At 41.5% G+C, this 24157-nt stretch overlaps 1 protein-coding gene across 1 annotated transcript in view; it reads left to right on the forward strand.

Annotated features, from left to right (window-relative positions):
* The first annotated feature begins 5847 nt into the window (after window positions 1-5847).
* LOC306918594 (uncharacterized protein) overlaps window positions 5848-24157 on the forward strand; it is a 39322-nt gene continuing 21012 nt past the window's right edge. Inside the window, exons 1-4 of the mRNA XM_079531486.1 lie at window positions 5848-5975; window positions 6519-6666; window positions 9213-9321; window positions 9687-9832. Of these exons, the coding sequence (XP_079387612.1) occupies window positions 5900-5975; window positions 6519-6666; window positions 9213-9321; window positions 9687-9812 (459 nt within the window). The 5' untranslated portion in view covers window positions 5848-5899 and the 3' untranslated portion in view covers window positions 9813-9832. The remainder of the gene's footprint in view (window positions 5976-6518; window positions 6667-9212; window positions 9322-9686; window positions 9833-24157) is intronic.

Consider the following 24157-nt stretch of genomic DNA (forward strand, 5'->3'; position numbering starts at 1 on the left):
AAAAAGTGAGAATGGAGTTTCTAGGTGAAAGTGCTTTTTTGACGTGCCAATATCTGCCATTGAGCCCCATTATAAATTTCTCAAATTTGAAAGCACTATATTTCTAAAACTATGAAACATTTCAAAGATTCCTTTTCAGGCAAACATGTCCACCGTAAGATGAACCTAAATAGGTGTCAAACCCACATTGGGTGGGCAGGACGCACGTTTGGGTGGGCTATGCCCACCCCTGCCCCCCCCCTAGAACCGGCCCTGATGCATCGCTTTTCCACTGGGACATGCACCCTTCATCTATTCTAGACTGAGTGGCAAAACACTGAGCAGCATGATGGAGCATTGGAGTTTGGACGTGCTCGTTCATGGAGGATAATTCAAGCTTTCTATACTGCTGCAATGTTGTTGAGTTTAATGTTGTTTAATACAATTAGATAGCAGGACTTTTCTGTTTGGTGTATGGGCTGCCAGAAAGTTTTTTTTTCTTTTCTTTTTTTTACTCGGTAGGTGTTCCCCCATAACTGCCGGGTACGATGATGTCACACGCATACAGCTTTTTTTCTTTTTTTCTTGCAGGGACCCATTTCTGGGAAATGGCCTGACTGACTTGCAGAGGAGTGAGAGAGAGAGAGAGAGAGAGAGAGAGAGAGAGAGAGAGAGAGAGAGAGAGAGAGAGAGAGGGGAGGCCGCCTGCATCTGTTCTGCATGCATGTTTGCCTCATTTCCTCATACAGTATATGCCTATACGTGCATTGTTTGAAGACATGGTGAGTCATATTTCATATGCATCGTATAATTTCATATTTTCTCTGACATTTGCCATTTATTTATTTATTTTAAGATAATTATCTTTTGCCTTTATTGAATGATGCAGTAGCCTTTTGATTGATTGAATAGTTTATTGAACATAAATGTAAAAACAGTACAGTCCAGTCAAACAGTCAAACACTCGGTTCAAAAGGGATAGCACCAAAAATAAAAAAGTCCTTGCGGTCTTGTTTCCATTTAGGCCACGCAGGGGATCTGCATTCGAACCGGCAACATGCTGTCATTAGCAGCCTATAGGCCTTCTATAGTTTCCATTTTTACAGCGTGGCTCTACAGTAGTTTGTCCATTATTGGAATTGCACATCGTCTCTGTCGGGTTCAAAAATAGCAAAAGTAGTAGTAGTACGATCTGTTAACTTGTATGCGTTTGTGTGACACTGTAAAGGCTGGCTCATTCATAGCCTACTCCAGTTTGTGGTGATAGCTTATCACCGCGGTGTAGTTTTTTAAGGGTTAGAGAACTACAACATTACGTCATTCGCCGTGGTGATCAGCTATCACCGCGGACCCCGACACATCTCTCTGTTTTTACTATCAGACAAGTCCTTTCACTCTGGAGCCATCACCCTGTTCACTGATTGGTCTACAAGTTGGGTGGGCGGTTTTTCAGGCATGGGGGTTTTGCATCTGAGGCGGGGTCAATGCTTAAAGGTATATTCAGTGATTTGACTTAATTCAAATATTTTTTCTTTTTTTCTGGATAATCCTCCCTACTATAGAGTGTGCTGACCATATAAGGAGTTCCTCCCTGTCCCCAGTGAGCCCCTGGGGTAAAAAAAAAACCTAGTTTCAGTTTTGGTGGCGGGTGGCAAAACCTTCATCCAATCAGGATGAGTGGGGCCTTCCTCCAATCATGATCGAGTGGGGGCGGGCCTTGGTGCACATGCTGTTGGCCTGTTGCACTTCACCCCACTGTAGAGCGTGCATGTGCACATTTTGTTACCGGGGCGGACTGGGTGGTTTTCCAAATCACCCAAATCACTGAATGCTCCTTTAAGGACATCACCGCGAGTATGATGGCCTCGACTCTTTATGAAGGTGACGGTGATGGGTGAAGGTGATAACTGATCACCTAAAACTGGAGTATGTATGAGCCAGTATATGACAGGGAGTTAAATTATGAATTAGGTATTTTAGGTTTGTATGCCAGTTTTGATTCAGTGACATTTACTATCAATACAAACATGTATTCGGAACATTGAAGTTAATTGTTTTGCACCCTGTCTGTCCGTCCGTCCGTCCGTCCGTCCGCGTGTGTCCGTCTGTGATAAGCTAATCTCCAGTAGCCTGGCTAATAAGCCAGACTAATATCACACAACACTGTCGCGGTATATCAGTCTGGGCTGGCTCCACTTGGATTTCATTTCCCGGGGAACATTTTCTCTTTGACGCAATTGGTCAGAGCTACTGTCAGTCAAAAGTCTCAAGCATTGAACGTCACTGTACCAAAGCCCGCCCATATTGCATACCGTGTCCCGATTGGTCCGACCTGTTCTCTGCTGTAGGAAAGAGGCGTGCTACTGAGCCTCGCCAGACCGTAATCCGCTGGTAGGCAACTTTTTTTTGCCAACGGCTGATTCGGTCTGGTTTATTAACCAGGCTAAATCTCCAGCACTGTTGGCGTGATCGCAGCCAAACACACACACTCCCTGGATGCTAGAGCTGAATTAACCTTTATTTTTTCACATTGGCCTGTTATATTGCCATGGAGGCCAACTTCAACTTAATTGGTGGGAAAAGAGTATAATGCAGTTGTTATCTTCTCTGTCCACCGTAAGATGAACCTAAATAGGTTTGAATGGGGTTTCTAGGTGTAAGTATGTAGGACTAGTAGCATGCCAAAGTTGCTATTGCTATTGCCATTGAGAGTGCATTGGGCGTTTAAGTTAAACATCAGTTTCATATGATGATCAAGACCAAACTGGGTGACCAAATAGCTAAGTGGTTGGGGTACCTAAAATAGGCTGTACTATTATGCCCAAAAGGCTCAACAGCCCAAAAAAAAACGTAACAAATAAAAAAGGCAAACCAAACAGTTTGCAAATAATATAATATCAATCAATTAATATAGAAAAGCATGATTTTGATCATTATTCTCTAGGTCGTCCTCAGACGAGCCCTCCATCGTCGTTTCGGTTCTCCATACATCTGGCCAGTTTGTTGGTACTTTGCGCTCCTGCGTCGTTCTTGAGTACATTCACTTCTAGTCATTTTTACTAGTTGACTAGTTGCCTAGTTTACTAGTCGACTAGTCGACTAGTTGTTTAACTACCTATTATGTAAAAAAAATAAAAATAAATAAAAATAAAACTTATAAATATATAAATATTTGTACATTGAAAAACTGTGTACATGGTGACTAACTATAATCTACCTGATCTTGAGGCCTACAAAATCGGGGAAAAAATAAAAAAAATAAACTTTTTCTTTTTTTTCTTCTTATCAACTAGTCAACTAGTACCAACAAGGTTGACTAGTGGATTTACTAGTCGACTAGTAAACTAGTCGACTAGTTGCTTAATGCCCTAGAGTACATCCACGTATATGTTAGCGTGGGACGTCCTTGTGACCGGTGCCCGTGTGTTGGTTCCCACAGCACTAGTTTGCTGGCTGGCAGCTCTTGGTGTCTTTGGCAGTTGTCCTGCTAGTCTCATTCTCCTGGCTGCTATTTTCTGGTAACCTGACTCCGCCAGATGGGGCAGCAGAGACTGGGTTCCCCACTCCTGCTCCCATCTGGGAACTCTCAGGCAGACTTGATGCCCGGCCACAAAACGGCCTGGCCAATCAGCAGCAGCTATCCCGCCTCTAACTGCTGCTGATTGGCCAGGCCGTTTTGTGTTGGCCGGGCATCAAGTGTACCCAGTGTACTCTCTGCTGCCCCATCTGGCGGAGTCAGGTTATTTTTCTGGCTCACCCTTGGCATTCCATCATACAGATTTGTGTTGGTAACATGTGAGCTCTTACTGATGTTGAGTGCTGCATTCTGGTGTAGCACCCATCGAGAGACTTCTGCAGGGTTGTTGCATTTTACAAGTATACATATTCTTACTGATGTGCATTTCTTTTTTATTTAATTTAGCTGTTGTGGTATATATATTTAAATTTAAATCTTTTGCCGTTTACGTCGAAGGCTGTCTATACAGCTGCCAATTCTGCACCATGCCTACCTCCCAGTTATCAGTGGAGCAACCAGTCTGTGTGGCGGGCCAGACATCAATATCTCATAACATTGACAGACTGCCCTTGGGACTTGGGACTGCCCTTGGGACTCAACCGCATCTTCCATGTGTGCCAGAATTGAAAAAATTGAAAAAGTGCCAGAATCATGCTGATTCACCTCAAACCCTACTTATTAGTTGACCAGTCCCCCCGGGGTCTATACCGGCCCCCTCCTTTTGTGGCTCTTTTTGTCTCTCTACACCAGTGTTTCTTAACCTTTTTTGGGCCAGTACAACCAAATAAAATGTAAGCTTTATTTGTATTGAATTGTGTTCAATATATAACTTAGAAAACATCTCATAGGGGGGCACGGTGGCACAGTTGGTAGTGCTGTCGCCTCACAGCTAGAAGGTCCTGGGTTCGATTCCCGCTCGGGACGCTGTGGGTGCTGGCGGCGTGTTTCCTCCTCCGCGTCATCAGTGCCCATACCCGAGGCGGGTTGGCGAAAGGGCCTTTCTGTGTGGAGTTTGCATGTTCTCCCCGTGTCCCCTAGGGTAGGTAGTGGTACCCTCACAAAAAACATGCAGTAATCCTGGTCTCTAAACTGGCTCCCCCTGGCCAGCCGGGGCGCCTGATGGAGGGGAAAGGAACTGGTCGGAATAACGTGTTCCTTCCACGCGCTACGTCCAACCAGAGAAACTCCCCCCTGTCAGGTGTAAAGGAGCAACTTGGACACTCAGGCATGAAGGAAGCATGAGTTCAAGTCCGTTGCTCTCCCCATGTCCCCCATATATGGGGACTAGGTTGGCGGAGGGTGTGTAGAGCCCAGGATCACATTAGATAATTGACACAGGGGTGAAAAATGGGTTACAAAATCGTGGGATAAAAATTATAGAAAAAGAAAAAAGAAAACGTCTCATAGATTTCTAAATATGGCCCGATGCCAGATTTGTATAAAAGCTGCTTTTAGATGAAAAGATAAAAAACGTTTTTCATGGTTTTCGAAGACATACTATAATATCTCGAAAACCATGAAAAACGACAGACTATAGAGCGTCGCAGTCCCGCCTCCTACCCTGGACCAGGAAATGAAACCCAATGCATTTTCCTCATAGACATTTTTTAAAGTATTTATTTAAAGACGGTTACGCCGCGGACAAAGCCAACTCGAGTCGTGACAACTCATGACAACACCAACAATATTTTGGACCAAACAAATAATTAGAAAGAAGAAAAAAACGGCAGGTTACAACACTTTTTTTTGTTGTTTTTCTTCTTTCTAATTATTTGTTTGGTCCAAAATATTGTATTCATGATTTTCGACAATAAAAAAGAGATGAAAAACAACATAGGATTCATGTTCAACAGCCTCTAATAGAATCACAATTTTATACAACTTCGAACATAAAGGAATAGTACAAAAGGAATAGTTGTTCTATAAACAAAATCAATGGATTAACACAGGCAAGCTAGTAAACTTTGTGTTTGATTTGTTTGCTCTAGAGGTAAAAAACCAAACTTTGGCAATAGTGGGACATCCAGGGCTTGCATCATCCAAGCCCAAATATAACATTTAACTGTTTAACTGTGTAAAACTACAAGGGGATATTGTTTACTGAGTTGTGTAATATCAAACAGGATTTTCAATCTGATGCAAGCCTGTACTTTCCAAGGGGCGAATTCCATTCCAGAAAAGCGCTTCCCTCCCAGATCCTTCAAACTGTTCTGTCCCCCACTGCACAGTAAAGTAGAAGGAAAAAACAACAACACACTGACGTGACGCACAGTGAAAATGGGGAGGCGCATTGCAAAGATGGGCTATAAAAACTGAAACCTATACGGTAACATTTCAGGAGTTTAAAAAAAAGCTAAAACCAACGACGTTGTGCTCAAGCAAAACAAAGGATTAATATTAGCCATGTTCTCCAATAAAATAATTGTCTTACCTTTCCTGTATGTGCTGGTGGTTGCTGTGGAGTCATCTACTGGTGGTGGTATGTATGTTGTTACTTTTTTAATCTATTTTATGATGAACACACACACACACACACACACACACACACACACACACACACACACACACACACACACACGTCACACACACACACACACACACACACACACACACACACACACACACACACACACACACACACACACACACACACACACACACACACACACACACACACACACACACACACACACACACACACACACACACACATTTCGATTTCTTTATTTGAATCCACAAATTACAATTAATTTTACAAGGAAACAAATATAACGGGGTTGACAGTTCATGTTCACTTAAGGATACACATGGCACCTCCTCCACACACACACATACACACACACGCACGCACGCACGCACGCACGCACACACACACACACACACACACACGCACACACACACACTGCTGTATATCATAACAGATCAAAGTGTATTGCACAGTGTATGTATCTGCACTTTGTTGTAACTTGTATCTGAAATATATATTATGTTCTTTCGTTGCTTTCGACCTAACTTTTTTCAGGAGGTGCTCGTTCCTACAATTATGACCTGTCCAACGCGTCAGACCTCAGGAGGCTGTATAACTCTGTTGTGTACAAGGCAGAGAGAATGAAGAGACCCTTGGATGGGATGTCCGTTCGGGTTGGACCTTTAAGCCACTCTGGAGTCAGGTCAGTCCCCTAACTGTAGACTGTCACATGGCCCTTAGGCCTGACTCACACATTCGCAACAGATTGATGTATAGCTCAGGGCTGGGCAACTGGCGGCCCGGGGGCCACATGCGGCCCCCACCTTCACTTAATGTGGCCCTCAGGTTGATGTCAGAATACTGATATAATATTGGTTTAAGCTGTTACTATTCCACAACATGCAAAACATGACCCGCTTTTATTACTTCAGTCTAAATTAGTAGCTCATTGCTTCAACCCAAGTATAATTAAAGGCATTTGAAATTACATAAAAATGTTAATTTTCAAGGTTCCAATTCAAAAATTGCAAAAGAAATCAAGATTTCAATTCGAATATAGCAAAAATAGCCGATCTACAAGCTCAAAACGCATCGCAGCGCGGCGGGTTTTGAGCTTGTAGATCAGCTATTTTTGCTACGACAGTAATATATGGCCCTAGGGAGTGAGTGTGGAAATATAGTGGCCCTCTCCATCGTCAAAGTTGCCCACCCCTGGTATAGCTGATGCATGAGACTTATTGACTGATGCAAGCTCGCAATGCATTTCCAATGGGAGTCACATTTTTGTTGTATGAGGGGGAGGGGGGCTGTCGAAACACAGCCAAAAGCCGTACAACAAAAATGTTGTGTCAAACCATGTGACTTCCATTGGAAATGCATTGGGGCAAGATGTAAACAAACCCTTTCATACATCTAGCATGCATCAATGTTGTATGCTAGATGCGAAGGTGTGAGCCGGGCCTTACGATTCACATATACTATGCCAAATTACTTTCTAATAGCATATGTCCAGTGGTGGAAAGTAACTAAGTACTTTTACTTAAGTACTGTACTTAAAGTACAATTTGAGGCATTTGTACTTTACTTGAGTATTTCCAATTTCCAGTACTTTTACTTCTACTCCACTACATCTCGGAGCCAAAATTTGTACTTTTACTCCACTACAATTATTTGAAAACTTTAGTTACTATAGTCACTTTGGCGATTTTACATTGACCACTTCAACCCTATACATTTCGGCCATTTGAAAATAGCCGATACAAGCTCACAATGCGTCGCAACGCGACGCATTGTGAGCTTGTAGATCAGCTATTTTCAATAGATTTTCTACACATTTTGAATTTGTGAAATGGGACATTCTGCAATATGAATACTTTTACTTTTAGTACTTTAAGTACATTCTGATGCCGATACTTTTGTACTTTTACTCAAGTACATTTTCAATTCCGTACTTTTACTTGTAACAAAGTAGTTCTAAATTGCAGTATTGGTACTTTTACTTAAGTCAAACAATTGAGTACTTTTTTCCACCACTGCATATGTCTAAAAGCTTAGTAGCTACTAAATAGTACAGTATGTGAGATGCATACTAAATTCAGGTAATTTTGAGAGCCTACTGTATAGTAGGCCTATACTAAAGTGAGATACTGTACTTTATAGTACTAAACAGCAGGCTGAGAATAGTATGTAGTATGTTAGTATGTGTTCTCAGACACACAACAATGGTCTTCTTGCACAATGCACAATATACAAAATGGCTCCTTGAATGGTGGTTACACCCCATGGTTACCATGTTGACAATTCAGTCAGTGACTTGAACTGACATTATTACCCAAATGAATTATTATACCAGATTTGACTGAGAGCCTGCAAAGCAAAGTTACTATATTTACCCAGGGTAACTGGACTAAGCATCAGATACTTGTTTACAGCCAGGCCCTGCTCATATAACATTTCATGGTAGTGGTTCAATGCCTTGCTCAAGGGCACTTCAGCGGTGGTAATTTTAACATGCCGGTCCGGGGATACAAACTGGTGACCTTCCGGTATCAAGACCGCTCCGCAAACCGTTCAGCCACCGCTGCCATCACGCAAATTCCAGCTTTTTCTTTCTCTTTTTTTCCCAAAATGAGTTAATAGCACAGGCAGACTCTTCCCATACTAGAGCATGTCTGAAATAAGTGTCAGAGCTGAAATCGACATGTAAATATGAAATAAATGCTTAAACATGTAGCTAGGTTAGAGTCCACAGAAGTGAACCTTTTCAAGCCTGTTTTCTCAACTCGCTGTTTTCTGCAAGACATTACTCTATAAGCCATATCTCCTAAAACTGGTGGGTCAAACTGAACAACCAATAAGTCAATTTGAAGTTATGATTCCCTGCTTTCATATGACATGAAAAAACGAAAATTAAAAAAAATGCAATGGCAGCCCCTCAGTCAAAGTTAGTCACATATTTAGAGCTTTAGTGATCATTTCTTTCCATGACAATGAAATAATTCTAATGTAAAATCATGCCCAATTAGTTGACTAATTAGTTGATAATTCACCTTGATTATAATAACACACACGCACGCACGCACGCACGCACGCACGCACGCACGCACGCGCACACACACACACACACACACACACACACACACACACACACACACACACACACACACACACACACACACACACACACACACACACACAATCTACTGTAGATCATACCAGATCAAAGTGTACTACGTGTGTATTTCCTAGAGTGACACTGGCTGATGGCTCCAGGTGGCTTGTCCACAAGGGGGATGGATTTGGATTGAGCTCTCAGACAGTGGTGGTGGATGCTCGGTGGATGAGCTCTGACTGGGCGGTAAGAGACTTTTTTTTCCTTCTTTTTTACAACAATATAATACTGAGTTCAAACCAAAGAAGGATTCATGGTGAAATGACATTGAACAGTTGTAGTCATTCAGAATGTATAGTTTTCGAACTAGTACACCATAAAAAAGTGACATCAATTTAATAAAAATAAAATAAAAAAAGATTATAATAATAATAATAAAAATAAATAAAGTGACATCAAACTCTCATAAAATAGTTGTTTTAAAGTTTTAAAGCATATGGTTGACAACATGATATTGCCTTTCTAGATACTGTAGTATTTCAGTGATCTTTAATAATGATTAAATTATTAGACTGTATACAAAATGTAACTAATTATTTTTATTCTTGCAGAGAGTTGAAACCAAAGATTTCATGGGGAGCAAGACCGTTTCCGATTTTGTCAAAGCTGGTGGCACTGACTACAGTTTAATCTTTGATAATTGTCACCTGGGAGCTGGCCGAATGATGCATCAATAAACATGACCATTGTCCTTGTTGTCTTAACCCATTTAGGCCTGACGTTGAAATAAAAAAAAAGTCTTCTGAAAGAATATTTGATTTGAAGATTTGTGCCGCATTTTCACGATTTTTCAAAAATAGCAGACCTACAAGCTCGTAGCTATGAGCTTGTAGATCTGCTATTTTTAAAAAACTAAAGCATAACATAATGCTAACACCAAAAGGCGTTCCCGCCCATAATGGGTTAAAAAATGTAATGTAAGTTTGCATGACATTAAATTGGCAAAATAAAATGTAACCCTGATTGTTGTGTGGGACCTCAGTCACTAGTTTGTTTACTGACAGTTATAGTGTAACTACTTCCTATTTCATCATAGGATGGTCTCATGTCATGGCCAGACAGTGGCCTTGTGGTTAGAGTGTCCGCCCTGAAACTGGGAGGTCGGGGGTTCAATCCCCGGCCGGGTCATACCAAAGACTGTAAAAATGGCACCCAATGCCTCCCTGCTTGGCACTCAGCATCAAAGGGTTGGATTGGGGGGTCAAATCTACTAATCAAATGATTCCCGAGCATGGCGCACGCTGCAGCTCACCGCTCCTTGGCTGCGGCTCACCGCTCCAAGAGATGGGTCAAATGCGGAGAACAAATTTCACTGCGGTAACGTGTGAGACAAATCGTATGACTTTGACTCATGATGGTCTCATGTGGTAAGATATTACCTGCAAATTTGAATATGTTTTCAAGATTTTATTTAAAAATGTGTTTGGCAATGGTAAAATATTCATATACCTATAGGCTCAAAGGCCCTCTTCACCACATTTCAACCTCTTCTATCTTCTATCTATAATCTATAATTGGTCCTCACTATAAACTCAGGATTGACTCAGTAGAAATAGAAAGAGTGTGGGAGAACACATTCTTGGAGTAATCATTGACAATAAACTAAGTATATAAAAGCAAAAATATCGAAATCTATTGCAATACTGCATACAAAACTAAACATATCCTGGACCAGAAGTCATTATATATCCTGTACTGTTCATTCATAACTCCATATATCACATACTGTGCTGAAGTCTGGGGCAACACCTACACAACCAATACAAACTGTATCACCCTACTAAAAAAAGCCATACGGATTGTAAATGGGGTTGACTATATTCATAAAACATTTCAAAGTAAAAAGTTCCAGCATGTGTCTGGACAGTAAGCTGAATTATAAAAACTGCCATTGAGCCCCATTGTACATTTCTCAAATGTTCTAAACAGACAAAGAGCAGACAAAGAATAAAACATCATCATATGTATGCACATGCACATAGTCCTCCTATATTGTAACAGTATGCACCAACAGCATGTCTGTGAACAATACAAAAGAGTCTAGAGAGTATGCACATGCATCACTTTTCCACTGGGGAAAAGTCATTATATAACTTAGAAAACTTAGAAAAGCTTTTGAACGGCATACAAATACTATAGTATGTCGTTTTTCATGGTTTTCGAAGACATCCCAGCCAGCACGCCGATGTGGGTCCCATATGGTTTAGAGGTGGGCTCCCTATGTGGGAGCCAGGTGGGATAACTATATGGGACCCATATGGAAATGTCAGCGGGCACCAGATGGTTCTCACCTGGGTTGCCCGTGTGGGCTTTAAGTGGGTTCTACCTGGGTCCTAGGTGGGCCCCAACTTGGCAATTTTATGTGGGACCCAAGTGGGTCCTAACTGGGCTCGCCCATGTGGGCTTTAAGTGGGTTCTACCTGGGTCCTAGGTGGGCCCCAACTTGGCAATTTTATGTGGGACCAAAGTGGGTCCTAACTGGGCTCGCCCATGTGGGCTTTAAGTGGGTTCTACCTGGGTCCTAGGTGGGCCCCACCTTGGCAATTTATGTGGGGCTGGCACGGGTCCCTTATGGTTTCAAGGTGGGCTGAACTATATGGGCTTCAAGTGGGCTTGTCAGCGGGCACCAGTTCTACTTGGGCCCTAGGTGGGCCCCACCTTGGCAATTCTGTGGGACCCACCTTTTTCCCATATGGGATAGATGTGGGATCCAAGTGGGCTTGCCTGTGGGATCCACATGGGCTAAGACTGGCCCATGTGGATCCCACAGGCAAACCCACTTAGGCTTGAAGTTGGTTCTGACTGGGCACTGGTTCCTTTGAAAAGATGAAACATGTTAGAAAATATATATTTGACAATGTTTTTTTAAAACATGACAACAAGATAATAAAAATACAGTGAAAATAATAGATAAGATAAAAATTGAAATAAAGACAATGCACAAGGTTACTCTTAAGGAAGGTAATAGCAGAATTCTCAAAGTGCATGAGAAAAAGGCACACACATATTCAGCAAATGTAGATCTTTTTATACAGTATACTAAATAATTAAATCACTTTAAATGCAAAGAAATATACCAATTATGCTCCACAGGGACTAACAGAACAAAATATGGTAAAACAAAAAAAACTTGCTGACTGCTGAATGCAAACCTATTTCATAACAAATCACAGGTAGAAAATGTGAGAGGTATATGAAAATCGTTTTTAGGGCTGAGGAAATATGAGATTCCGTTTGATGTTTCAGATGAATCTCCGCTCTGTGCATGTGGGTGTGTCTCTTGAGCCTTTAAGGGCCGATTCATACTCCTATTTTACCGCTGTAGCACCAAAGAGCCGACTTTAGGACGGTACCTGCCCCCCCCCCCCCCCCCCCCCCCCCGAACCTCAAATGACGTCACATTGTAGGTTCTACAGAGCCGAACCGACTTTTATTCGGCTCTAAAATAGAAGTATGAATCGTGCCTTAGTTGTCCTCCAAAATAATGACAAGAAGCCAACTGGAAAAATGTGTTGGAAAAAATGAAGGCCATCTCCTTTCTCCCTTCCAGGGGACCGTACCCAAGTTCCCTCAGCCCTATGTTCCCTCATTCCAAAACAGACAATTATACTATAATGCTACCCATAGTTCACCCTGCAGCAACAGAACACATTGCAGATACCAAGTTACAGCAATGACACTACTGGGGTCTAGTCTTATCTACTTTGTTATAGCAAATGCTCCACAACAACACAGTGAACTCCAGTGAACGTTGTTCGTATGTCCGTATATATTTTTTTAATATTCACAATTTTAAATATATAGTGTCAGGATGACATGAAATATGTTGCAGGAGATTTGTGGTATTGCGATATCGGTACCACATTTGTCATGGTATGTGTCAAGTCAACTGTATGACCACAGTGGAAAAGAACATGGCAATTATACTATAATGCTACCCATAGTTCACCCTGCAGCAACAGCATCACATTGCAGATATACCAAGTTACAGCAATGACACTACTGGCGTCTAGTCTATCTACTTTGTTACCTTATATCAAATGCTCCACAACAACACAGTGAACTCCAGTGAACGTTGTTCGTATGTACGTATATTTAATATTCACAATTTTAAATATATAGTGTCAGGATGACATGCTCATTAATATGTTGCAGGAGATTTGTGGTATATTGTATGCGATATCGGTACCACATTTGTCATGGTATGTATGAGTCAAGTCAACTGTATGACCACAGTGGAAAATAACATGGCATGACATAATTGTTAAAGAGGGCAGAACAGGACAAGTAAATAGTTATATTTTTTGTCAGTTGAGAGAAAGTGTTTCAAAGTGTCAAATTACAATAACAACTAAATCATACCTCCTCCTCAGCTCGGTGTCCTCAGGCCTTCAGGAGGCTGCAACCCTGTACTGGCATAAGCCAGTTGGATGGCCTCCACAATCCACCAGGAAAGCCGTACTTTAGTAATAGGGTTTCCTTTAGCTCCGGCACCCCATGTCACAAATACCCATGTACCCTTCCTGAAGGGAGATGTCTTGGTCATGTACAGTCTGAATATTTCATATCAATGGTCTTTTGTCAGGTGTGTGCTGTGAAGAACAAGTGTGACTCAGCCTTTTTACACATTACCAAATTGAACCATGAGGTAAAAATATATATATACAAGGAATACTGAAAAATTATACTCTGGGAAATGCTCAGATTAAAAACCTATGGAAACAATAAAGTTCCTTTAAGGACAGTTCCATGAGTGCTGGTATTCTCTTGTTTAACAAGCACCCAATAAAAATCAGAGACATTAAAATGAATTGCAGTCGTGCCTGCCTGCCTGGAAACCTCATATAAAGTATATAAAAGCAAAAATATCGAAATCTATTGCAATACTGCATACAAAACTAAACATATCCTGGACACATATCCTGGAGCAGAAGTCATTATATATCCTGTACTGTTTGATTGATTGATTGATTGAAGAATTTATTAACAGTTTGCAGAATTACAGTACATTTCAAGCACAAACTCAATACAAAGGCTGTTAACTGTGAGTGGACGACCCAATTAAGCATTACACTTGTTTCCAATAGGGTCCACCATGTTCAAATCATCAAAAACATTTAGAGACGTACAAATAGACACTTCTATAGACAGAACAGGAATTCATCATAAAGGAGGTAAAAAGGGAAAAGAAATATATACAGTGAGGGGAAAAAAGGGGGGGGCGGGGGGGGGGGGATTCAGATTTTACGGGGGCCAGTTTCGAATTGCAGCCATCCGTAGGTGCCCTTTGAGAGCGGTTTTGAAGGAGTCAAGGGATTCGCATGTCTTAATGACAGTTGGTAGGGCGTTCCACATTTTGGTGGCATAGGAGCGAAAATAATTTAGTCCCTTGTTTGTGCCGAATCTGGGTTGTACATGGTTCGTTGCACTCCCTCTGGTGTTGTGGGTGTGGACTTCGTTAACATTAAGGAAGTATCTAGACAGGTACATGGGTATCTTGGTGGTGTATCGAATCTTGTGGACCAGACCCATTGCAAGATGCTGTACTCTGTCGTCGACCCTAAGCCATTCCAGCCTGTCGAAGTGGGCAGGGGTGAGGTGGGTTCGGGGGGCTAGATCAAGTAGGAGCCTGACCAGTTTGTTTTGGGAAGTCTGGAGCCTGGTTTTAAGGGCCTTTGAGGTGCTGTGGTACCAGGAGGTGCATGCATAGTCAAAGAAACCCTGTACAAGGGCTCCTGTTAAGGTCTTCAAGGTGTTTTTGTTGACCAGTGAGGAGATCCTGTAGAGGAATCTTGTTCTATGGTTGACTTTTTTGATTACGTTGGTGGCCATTTTATCACCGGAAAGATTAGCCTCCAGGATGGAACCTAGGTAGGTAATTTCATCTTTACGTGTGATAACATTGTCACCCACTCTAACCAAGAAGCCATTTGCCTTGCTGAGATTACTAATAGAGCCAAAGAGAATGGATTCAGTTTTTCCCAGGTGTAAAGATAGTTTGTTATCAGCGAGCCAGGTGCAGATTCTACCGAGTTCAGAGCTGAGGGCATTTTCAACCTGCAGTTTGTCCCTGTCCGAGACCAGCAGTGCTGAGTCATCTGCGAACAGGAACAAGTTGCAGTCACAAGCTGAAGTCATGTCGTTTACATATATTAGGAACAGTAGAGGCCCTAGTATGCTTCCTTGTGGAACGCCACAGCTCACTGGGAGGGGGGGGGACAGTGTTCCGTTCACTTCCACCATCTGTTCTCTCCCCTCCAGGTAGGATTGCATCCAGCTCACTGATGTGCTATCGAAACCAATTGCTTTTAGCTTGTTAACCAGTATGGAGTGGTTCACGGTGTCAAAAGCCTTTTGGAGGTCCAGCATGACCATGCCGCAGTATTTGCCAGCGTCCACCTCTTGTTTGATGTGGTCGCTCAAATAGAGAAGGCATGTGTCAGTGGAGTGGGATGTTCTGAAGCCAGATTGGAACTCGTACAATAATTTATTAGTGGCAAGATACTTTTCAACCTGTTCATAGACTATTTTTTCCATCACTTTTGAGATGGAACTAAGAATAGAAATAGGGCGGTAGTTGCCGGGGTCTAATTTACTCCCTTTCTTGTGCAAGGGGGTTACTTTGGCCAGTTTGAAATCTTGGGGGACCTGTCCCTGTTTGATGGAGAGGTTTACTATGTGGGTGATGATTGGAGCTATAGAGATGGCTGAGTCTCTGAGAAATTTGGAGGGAATGTTGTCATGGCCTGTGGCCTTGTGGGGTTGGAGGGCACTCAGTTTCTTAATTACCTCATCAGTTGTTACCATAACTAGTTTAAAATCGTCTTTACAAACACCTAGGTTTCTGTAGAAGGTTGTAATGTGCTCTACACCAAAGAGCCCAGATTGGGAGGGCAGTTTGTTAACCAGAGTTGTTGCTATGTTTGTAAAGAAGATATTCAAGTCATTCATAACTCCATATATCACATACTGTGCTGAAGTCTGGGGCAACACCTACACAACCAATACAAACTACAGTATCACCCTACTAAAAAAAGCCATACGGATTGTAAATGGGGTTGACTATATTCATAAAACATTTCAAAGTAAAAAGTTCCAGCATGTGTCTGCACAGTAAGCTGAATTATAAAAACTGCCATTGAGCCCCATTGTACATTTCTCAAATTTGAAAGCACTATATTTCTAAAACTATGGAACATTTCAAAGATTCCTTTTCAGGCAAACACACACATTTGCTAATGACAAGATCTTGTCATTAGCAAATGTTCTAAACAGACAAAGAGCAGACAAAGAATAAAACATCATCATATGTATGCACATGCACATAGTCCTCCTATATTGTAACAGTATGCACCAACAGCATGTCTGTGAACAATACAAAAGAGTCTAGAGAGTATGCACATGCATCGCTTTTCCACTGGGGAAAAGTCATTATATAACTTAGAAAACTTAGAAAAGCTTTTGAACGGCATACAAATACTATAGTATGTCGTTTTTCATGGTTTTCGAAGACATCCCAGCCAGCACGCCGACGTGGGTCCCATATGGTTTAGAGGTGGGCTCCCTATGTGGGAGCCAGGTGGGATAACTATATCGGACCCATATGGAAATGTCAGCGGGCACCAGATGGTTCTCACATGGGTTGCCCGTGTGGGCCTTAAGTGGGTTCTACCTGGGTCCTAGGTGGGCCCCAACTTGGCAATTTTATGTGGGACCCAAGTGGGTCCTAACTAGGCTCGCCCATGTGGGCTTTAAGTGGGTTCTACCTGGGTCCTAGGTGGGCCCCAACTTGGCAATTTTATGTGGGACCAAAGTGCGTCCTAACTGGGCTCGCCCATGTGGGCTTTAAGTGGGTTCTACCTGGGTCCTAGGTGGGCCCCACCTTGGCAATTTATGTGGGGCTGGCACGGGTCCCTTATGGTTTCAAGGTGGGCTGAACTATATGGGCTTCAAGTGGGCTTGTCAGCGGGCACCAGTTCTACTTGGGCCCTAGGTGGGCCCCACCTTGGCAATTCTGTGGGACCCACCTTTTTCCCATATGGGATAGATGTGGGATCCAAGTGGGCTTGCCTGTGGGATCCACATGGGCTAAGACTGGCCCATGTGGATCCCACAGGCAAACCCACTTAGGCTTGAAGTTGGTTCTGACTGGGCACTGGTTCCTTTGAAAAGATGAAACATGTTAGAAAATATATCTTTGACAATGTTTTTTTTAAACATGACAACACGATAATAAAAATACAGTGAAAATAATAGATAATTTAAATAAAGACAATGCACAAGGTTACTCTTAAGGAAGGTAATAGCAGAATTCTCAAAGTGCATGAGAAAAAGGCACACACATATTCAGCAAATGTAGATCTTTTTATACAGTATATATCTTTGCATTTAAATCACTTTAAATGCAAAGAAATATACCAATTATGCTCCACAGGGACTAACAGAACAAAATATGGTAAAACAAAAAAAACTTGCTGACTGCTGAATGCAAACCTATTTCATAACAAATCACAGGTAGAAAATGTGAGAGGTATATGAAAATCGTTTTTAGGCCTGAGGAAATATGAGATTCTGTTTGATGTTTCAGATGAATCTCAGCTCTGTGCATGTGGGTGTGTCTCTTGAGCCTTTAAGGGCCGATTCATACTCCTATTTTACCGCTGTAGCACCAAAGAGCCGACTTTAAGTTTTGATAAGTGACTTATTTTAAAATGTGTAGCGCAGTGGAATAAAGTAGACACTATGACACGTCAAGAGTCAATTAGTACTGTAGGCTATACATTTGTGTTCTGGTAATATCATTGATCACTTGTTTTGCATGTCCGTGGGCAAAAAAAAAACCATTCATGGAAATGTCCATCACATTCACAAGCTGGCATAGTGATGCCCCCGGGTGCAGATAGCTGCTGTACTATCATGGTTATTGGTGGTGAAGGCAATACTAATAATGTTAGTCTGGATATATCAAATCCTGTGTTGAGGATCACACAAGAATAGCATGCACTTTATGAACAAAATAACACCCAAACCAGACAATTCATTAAAAGGTTTCATAATTACAGTCTGCTTGAGGTGTAATGCAGCTTTAAACAAAATAGCAGACAGTGGCACTGGTACATATCTGAACTCATCTTCTCCTCTTACAGTGCGTGTCAACCACATTAATCCCCATAGGTGTGGCCCTTCTCAGCTTCAATGATGATATAAGCATCATGGTTTTGTTATGCGTATACACACCCATGGTACTGTGCCAAGAGAACTCACAAATCAAAACCAACGCACGCACACGCAGTCAAGTTGTCTACCGATGTTAACCATCTCAATGAGGTAAAAAATATATATACAAGGAACACTGAAAAATTATACTCTGGGAAATGCTCAGATTAAAAACCTATGGAAACAATAAAGTTCCTTTAAGGACAGTTCCATGAGTGCTGGTATTCTCTTGTTTAACAGGTTCTTCCCAGACCGTGCACTCGATAAAAATCAGAGACATTAAAATGAATTGCAGTCGTGCCTGCTTCCTTGATTTAGATGCGTGGTGTCAACGCCTACTGACTGGCAAACTGGCAAAAACTTCGGACGGCGATTACAGACGAACGATATGGACTACCAAAAGTCTGGCCCGTGGTGTTTTAATCGGATAGGTCCAGAGATCATGTGTACTGTAATGGCAGTTTTAGAATGCCAATTATACTATTTAAATATATAAGTTCTCCCATTCAGTCAAATTGAATGGGCCACCACAACTACGCATTTGGACGGACCGACAGCTGTCACCTGACAGCTGAATCAGTTTCCAAGCCAGGCAGTTAAGGTGTTACTATTACCAAATAGATATATACACCTTAATTTCCATCCTACTGTAAGAACACCATGTCAGCAAATGTGTATTCGTATAACTCTCCCTATTTAGAACAGAAAGGAGACGAGACAGTTGTCTCCTCTCCCAAACAACCACTAACGACAGCTGTCAATCTGACAGCTGTAGTTCCCATGCCCACTAGACCACTGTCAACAAAGGTGTTACTAATAGTGTGTTGTTCTCGCAATAGAACAGATTAGAATAAGCATGTTTGTTTCCTGCTTGTTTTAACTCCAACCATGAAAGGAGATGTTGAATAAACCACCTGTTACCGACTGTCTATTCGCCTGTTGTATATTGAGACTTGCCTGATAATAAAAGGGGGGTGATTGATTGATGGAGGGGAGAGCTGGGGGAAAGTGCTGCTGGAACCATGCTACCATTCTGCTGTACTGAGGACCTACTGACAACTTGAAATAAAGATGCCTGACTCCTTGACGCTGTGTCGTGCCTCCAACTCTGTCTGCTGATCACAAATAATGAGACCATAATCCTCCCTTAACAGTACCAATTTCTGTGATATTTGGACAAAATCTGTAGGAGGAGGAGCAACAAGTGTGTTTTGGAGAAAATTGAAAATGGCGGAAAATCTATCCTGACGGAAATGGGCGTGGCCTATATGGTCAGATGCGTCATGGCCCAAGAAATCCAGGGAAAAAGAAATTGAACCTATGGTTCAAGAGTTATAAGCCAATACGTAAAGTGGGCTGTTATAGCGCCACCATGAGGCCGACCGATATAATTATAAGTTAATTAATTTTAGAAATAATTATGAACCTATTCGTATGACGAGACGAGAAAAAAGGACGAGACGAGAAAAAAAAACGCGACGAGAAATAAAAGACGAGACGAGACAAAAAAGACGAGACGAAGAGACGAGACGAGAAGAAAAAGACGAGACGAGAAAAAAGATGAGGAGAAAAAAAGACGAGACGGGACGAGCTGTTTTTGGGGGAAATGGTGCCATCTAATGGCTAAAAGCGAGATTATAGTACGAGTGGCTTTTTTCAGCCAATTTCATTGAAAAAAAATGCTGTCTGTATTACACTATTATACTTATTACACTATTACACTAATGTACTTCTTCTTACCCTTGCCCTGCCCTTCTACACAGAATCCCTTAGCCGGAAATAGCTGATCTACAATCTCACAACACAACACATTGCATTGTGAGCTTGTAGATCTGCTTTTTCATTGAATGTTTGCCTGTATTGTATATAACCTGTAAGCTACATACCAAATGTATTTAAGGAATGTATTTTACAGAAAGTTTGAAGAAATAGTTGTTTTTTAACATTATCAATGTATTGTCTGTACTTTTTTACCTATTTAATGCTAACTCGGTGAAGAACCTTATAGTGATGTCAAGCTTTTTAACTGTATGAAATGCCATCATAATTGCCTGCTTACATATAATAAAACAAATTTAAAGCATTTAAATCTTTACCTACTTAGTTGAGAGCAGAAATCCCACAGGGAAATGAAATGAAATGATGAAATGAAATGATTACTATATTTACCCAGGGTATCTGGGCTAAGCTCAAGAACTTGTTTCCAGCCAGGCCCTGCTCATAGAACACATTTCATCGTAGTGGTTCAATGTCTTGTTCAAGGGCACTTCAGCGGTGGTAATTTTAACGTGTCGGACAGCTGATTCGAACTGGCGACCTTCTGGTATCAAGACCGCTCCGCTATCCGTTCGGCCACCGCTGCCACTTAGGGCATATTCCTCCTGGCTGTGTAGGTCCTTTGTCAGTTTTGAAAGTGGTGGGCAAAGGCAGACACAGTGGGGGGTTGAAAGACCCATCACCAAAATGTGGTGTTTTGATTGGATAATGGGGACACTCCCTTATTATAAATGTTCAAACTTGTGTGTATGTTCACATGACCTGATGAAGATCAAATAGATCGAAACTTTGTCAGAATTCTCAATAAAGAACATCTTTCTTATACCTGTGGTGTGCGGGCTCCATCCAATATCTGCTACTGTAAACTTTCAACATTCTGAATGAACACCCAGACCCTGTAATCCCCAGATGAACTGTAGGATATGGTCACCCTACCCCCAACACTGTAGCTTTAAAACCAGCCAAACCAGTTTTTTTCACCTGGCTAATGACCCCCAACTCCTCCGTGCAGTTCCTTCTCCACTCTCCAGTGACCTCAGTACATAGGCTATACATTTATTGGACATGTGTACACATCATTTCTATTCCCTTTTAATTGTACATACATTATTTTGTTTTTCTCAACATGTTTATTGTGAATGAATAGCAGTTAGGATGCAAATAGGCTACTGTATCAATACTGCAATGTAGAACTACTTTGTCACATCCTTTGGTTAGACATAAGGTTGATGAGGGGTGCGTTAAGACGACCGGATTAAGGTTGGTGAGGGGTGCGTTAAGGGTTGGGAGAGGGTTACGGTTAGGTTTAGGTGTGCTGTCCCGTGGGAGGTTAGGTTAGGGTGAGGGTTTGAGATGGTTAACATCGGTAGACAACTTGACTGCGTGTGCGTGCGTTGGTTTTGATTTGTGAGTTCTCTTGGCACAGTACCATGGGTGTGTATACGCATAACAAAACCATAATGCTTCTATGCAACAATTGGTATGAAAAACATCATTGAAGCTGAGAAGGGCCACACCTATAGGGATGGAATTCCATTCCACAAAAGCGCTTCCCTCCCACATCCTTCAAACCGTTCTGTCCCCCACTGCACAGTAAAGTAGAAGGAAAAACACACTGACGTGACGCACAGTGAAAATGGGGAGGCGCATTGCAAAGATGGGCTATAAAAAACGAAACCTTACTGTAACATTTCAAACAACTTGTGCTCAAGCAAAACAAATGATTATACCAGCCATGTTCTCCAATAAAATGCTTATCTTACCTTTCCTGTATGTGCTGGTGGTTGCTGTGCAGGAGTCATCTACTGGTGGTGGTATGTTGTTACTTTTTAATCTATTTTATGATGAAAACACACACACACACACACACACACACACACACACACACACACACACACACACACACACACACACACACACACACACACACACACCCTACTGTATATCATAACAGATCAAAGTGTATATTGCACAGTGTATGCATCTGCACTTTGTTGTAACTTGTATCTGAAATATATATTATGTTCTTTGTTGCTTTCGACCTAACTTTTTTCAGGAGGTGCTTGTTCCTACGATTATGACCTGTCCAACGCGTCAGACCTCAGGAAGCTGTATAACTCTCCTGTGTTCAAGGCAGAAAGAATGAAGAGACCCATTATGGTTGGACTCATTATGGTTGGAGTCAGGTCAGTCCCCTAACTGTAGACTGTCACATATGGCCCTTACGATTCACATATTACTATGCCAAATTACTTTCTAATAGTATGTCTAAAGGCTTAGTAGCTACTAAATAGTACAGTATGTGAAATGCATACTAAATTCAGGCAATTTTGAGAGCCTACTGTATAGTATACTAAAGTGAGATACTACTTTATAGTACTAAACAGCAGGCTGAGAATAGTATGTAGTACTGTATGTTAGTATTCTTCTTGCACAATGCACAATATACAAAATGGCTCCTTGAATGGTGGTTACACCCTATGGTTACCATGTTGATTCAGTTAGTGACTTGAACTGACATTATTACCCAAATTAATTATTATATTAAGAGCTTCAGTGATAATTTCTTTCCATGACTATGAAATATTTCTAATGTAAAATCATGCCCAATTATACTAATTAGTTGATAATTCATATTGATTATAATAACACACATACGTACACACACACACACACACACACACACACACACACACACACACACACACACACACACACACACACACACACACACACACACACACATCTACTGTAGATCACACCAGATCAAAGTGTACTACGTGCGTGTGTATTTCCTAGAGTGACACTGGCTGATGGCTCCATGTGGCTTGTCCACAAGTGGGATGACTATGGATTGAAAGGTGGTCAGACAGTGGTGGTGGATGCTAAGTGGATGAAATGTCACTGGGTGGTAAGAGACATTTTTTTGTTTCTTTTTTACAACAATATAATACTGAGTTCAAACTTCAAACCAAAGAAGGATTCATGGTGAAATTACATTGAAAAGTTGTAGTCATTCAGAATGTAGTTTTCAAACTATAGTACACCATACAAAAGTGACATCAAACTAAAGTTTTAAAGCATATGGTTGACAAAATGATATTGCCTTTCTAGATACTGTAGTATTTCAGTGATCCTTAATAATGATTAAATTATTAGACTGTATACAAATGTAACTAATTATTTTTATTCTTGCAGATTAAAGAAACCAAAGATTTCAAGGGGAGCAAGACCGTTTCCGATTTTGTCAAAGCTGGTGGCACTGACTACACTTACTTCTTTGATGATTGTCACGATGCAGCTTGCCGAATGATGGATCAATAAACATGACCATTGTCCTTGTTGTCTTAAAAAATGTAACGTAAGTTTGCATGACATTAAATTGGCAAAATAAAATGTAACCCTGATTGTTGTGTGGGACCTCAGTCACTAGTTTGTTTACTGACAGTTACAGTGTAACTACTTCCTATTTCATCATAGGATGGTCTCATGTCATGGCCAGACAGTGGCCTTGTGGTTAGAGTGTCCGCCCTGAAACTGGGAGGTCGGGGGTTCGATCCCCGACCGGGTCATACCAAAGACTGTAAAAATGGGACCCAATGCCTCCCTGCTTGGCACTCAGCATCAAAGGGTTGGATTGGGGGTCAAATCTACTAATCAAATGATTCCCGAGCACGGCGCACGCTGCAGCTCACCGCTCCTTGGCTGCGGCTCACCGCTCCAAGAGATGGGTCAAATGCGGAGAACAAATTTCACTGCGGTAACGTGTGAGACAAATCGTATGACTTTGACTCATGATGGTCTCATGTGGTAAGATATTACCTGCAAATTTGAATATGTTTTCAAGATTTTATTTAAAAATGTGTTTGGCAATGGTAAAATATTCATATACCTATAGGCTTAAAGGCCCTCTTCACCACATTTCAACCTATCTTCTATCTATAATCTATAATTGGTCCTCACTATAAACTCAGGATTGACTTGAGTAGAAATAGAAAGAGTGTGGGAGAACACATTCTTGGAGTAATCA

The sequence above is a fragment of the Electrona antarctica genome, assembly GCF_951216825.1.
Source record: "Electrona antarctica genome assembly, contig: scaffold_399, whole genome shotgun sequence".
In the NCBI taxonomy this organism is placed as follows: Eukaryota; Metazoa; Chordata; class Actinopteri; order Myctophiformes; family Myctophidae; genus Electrona; species Electrona antarctica.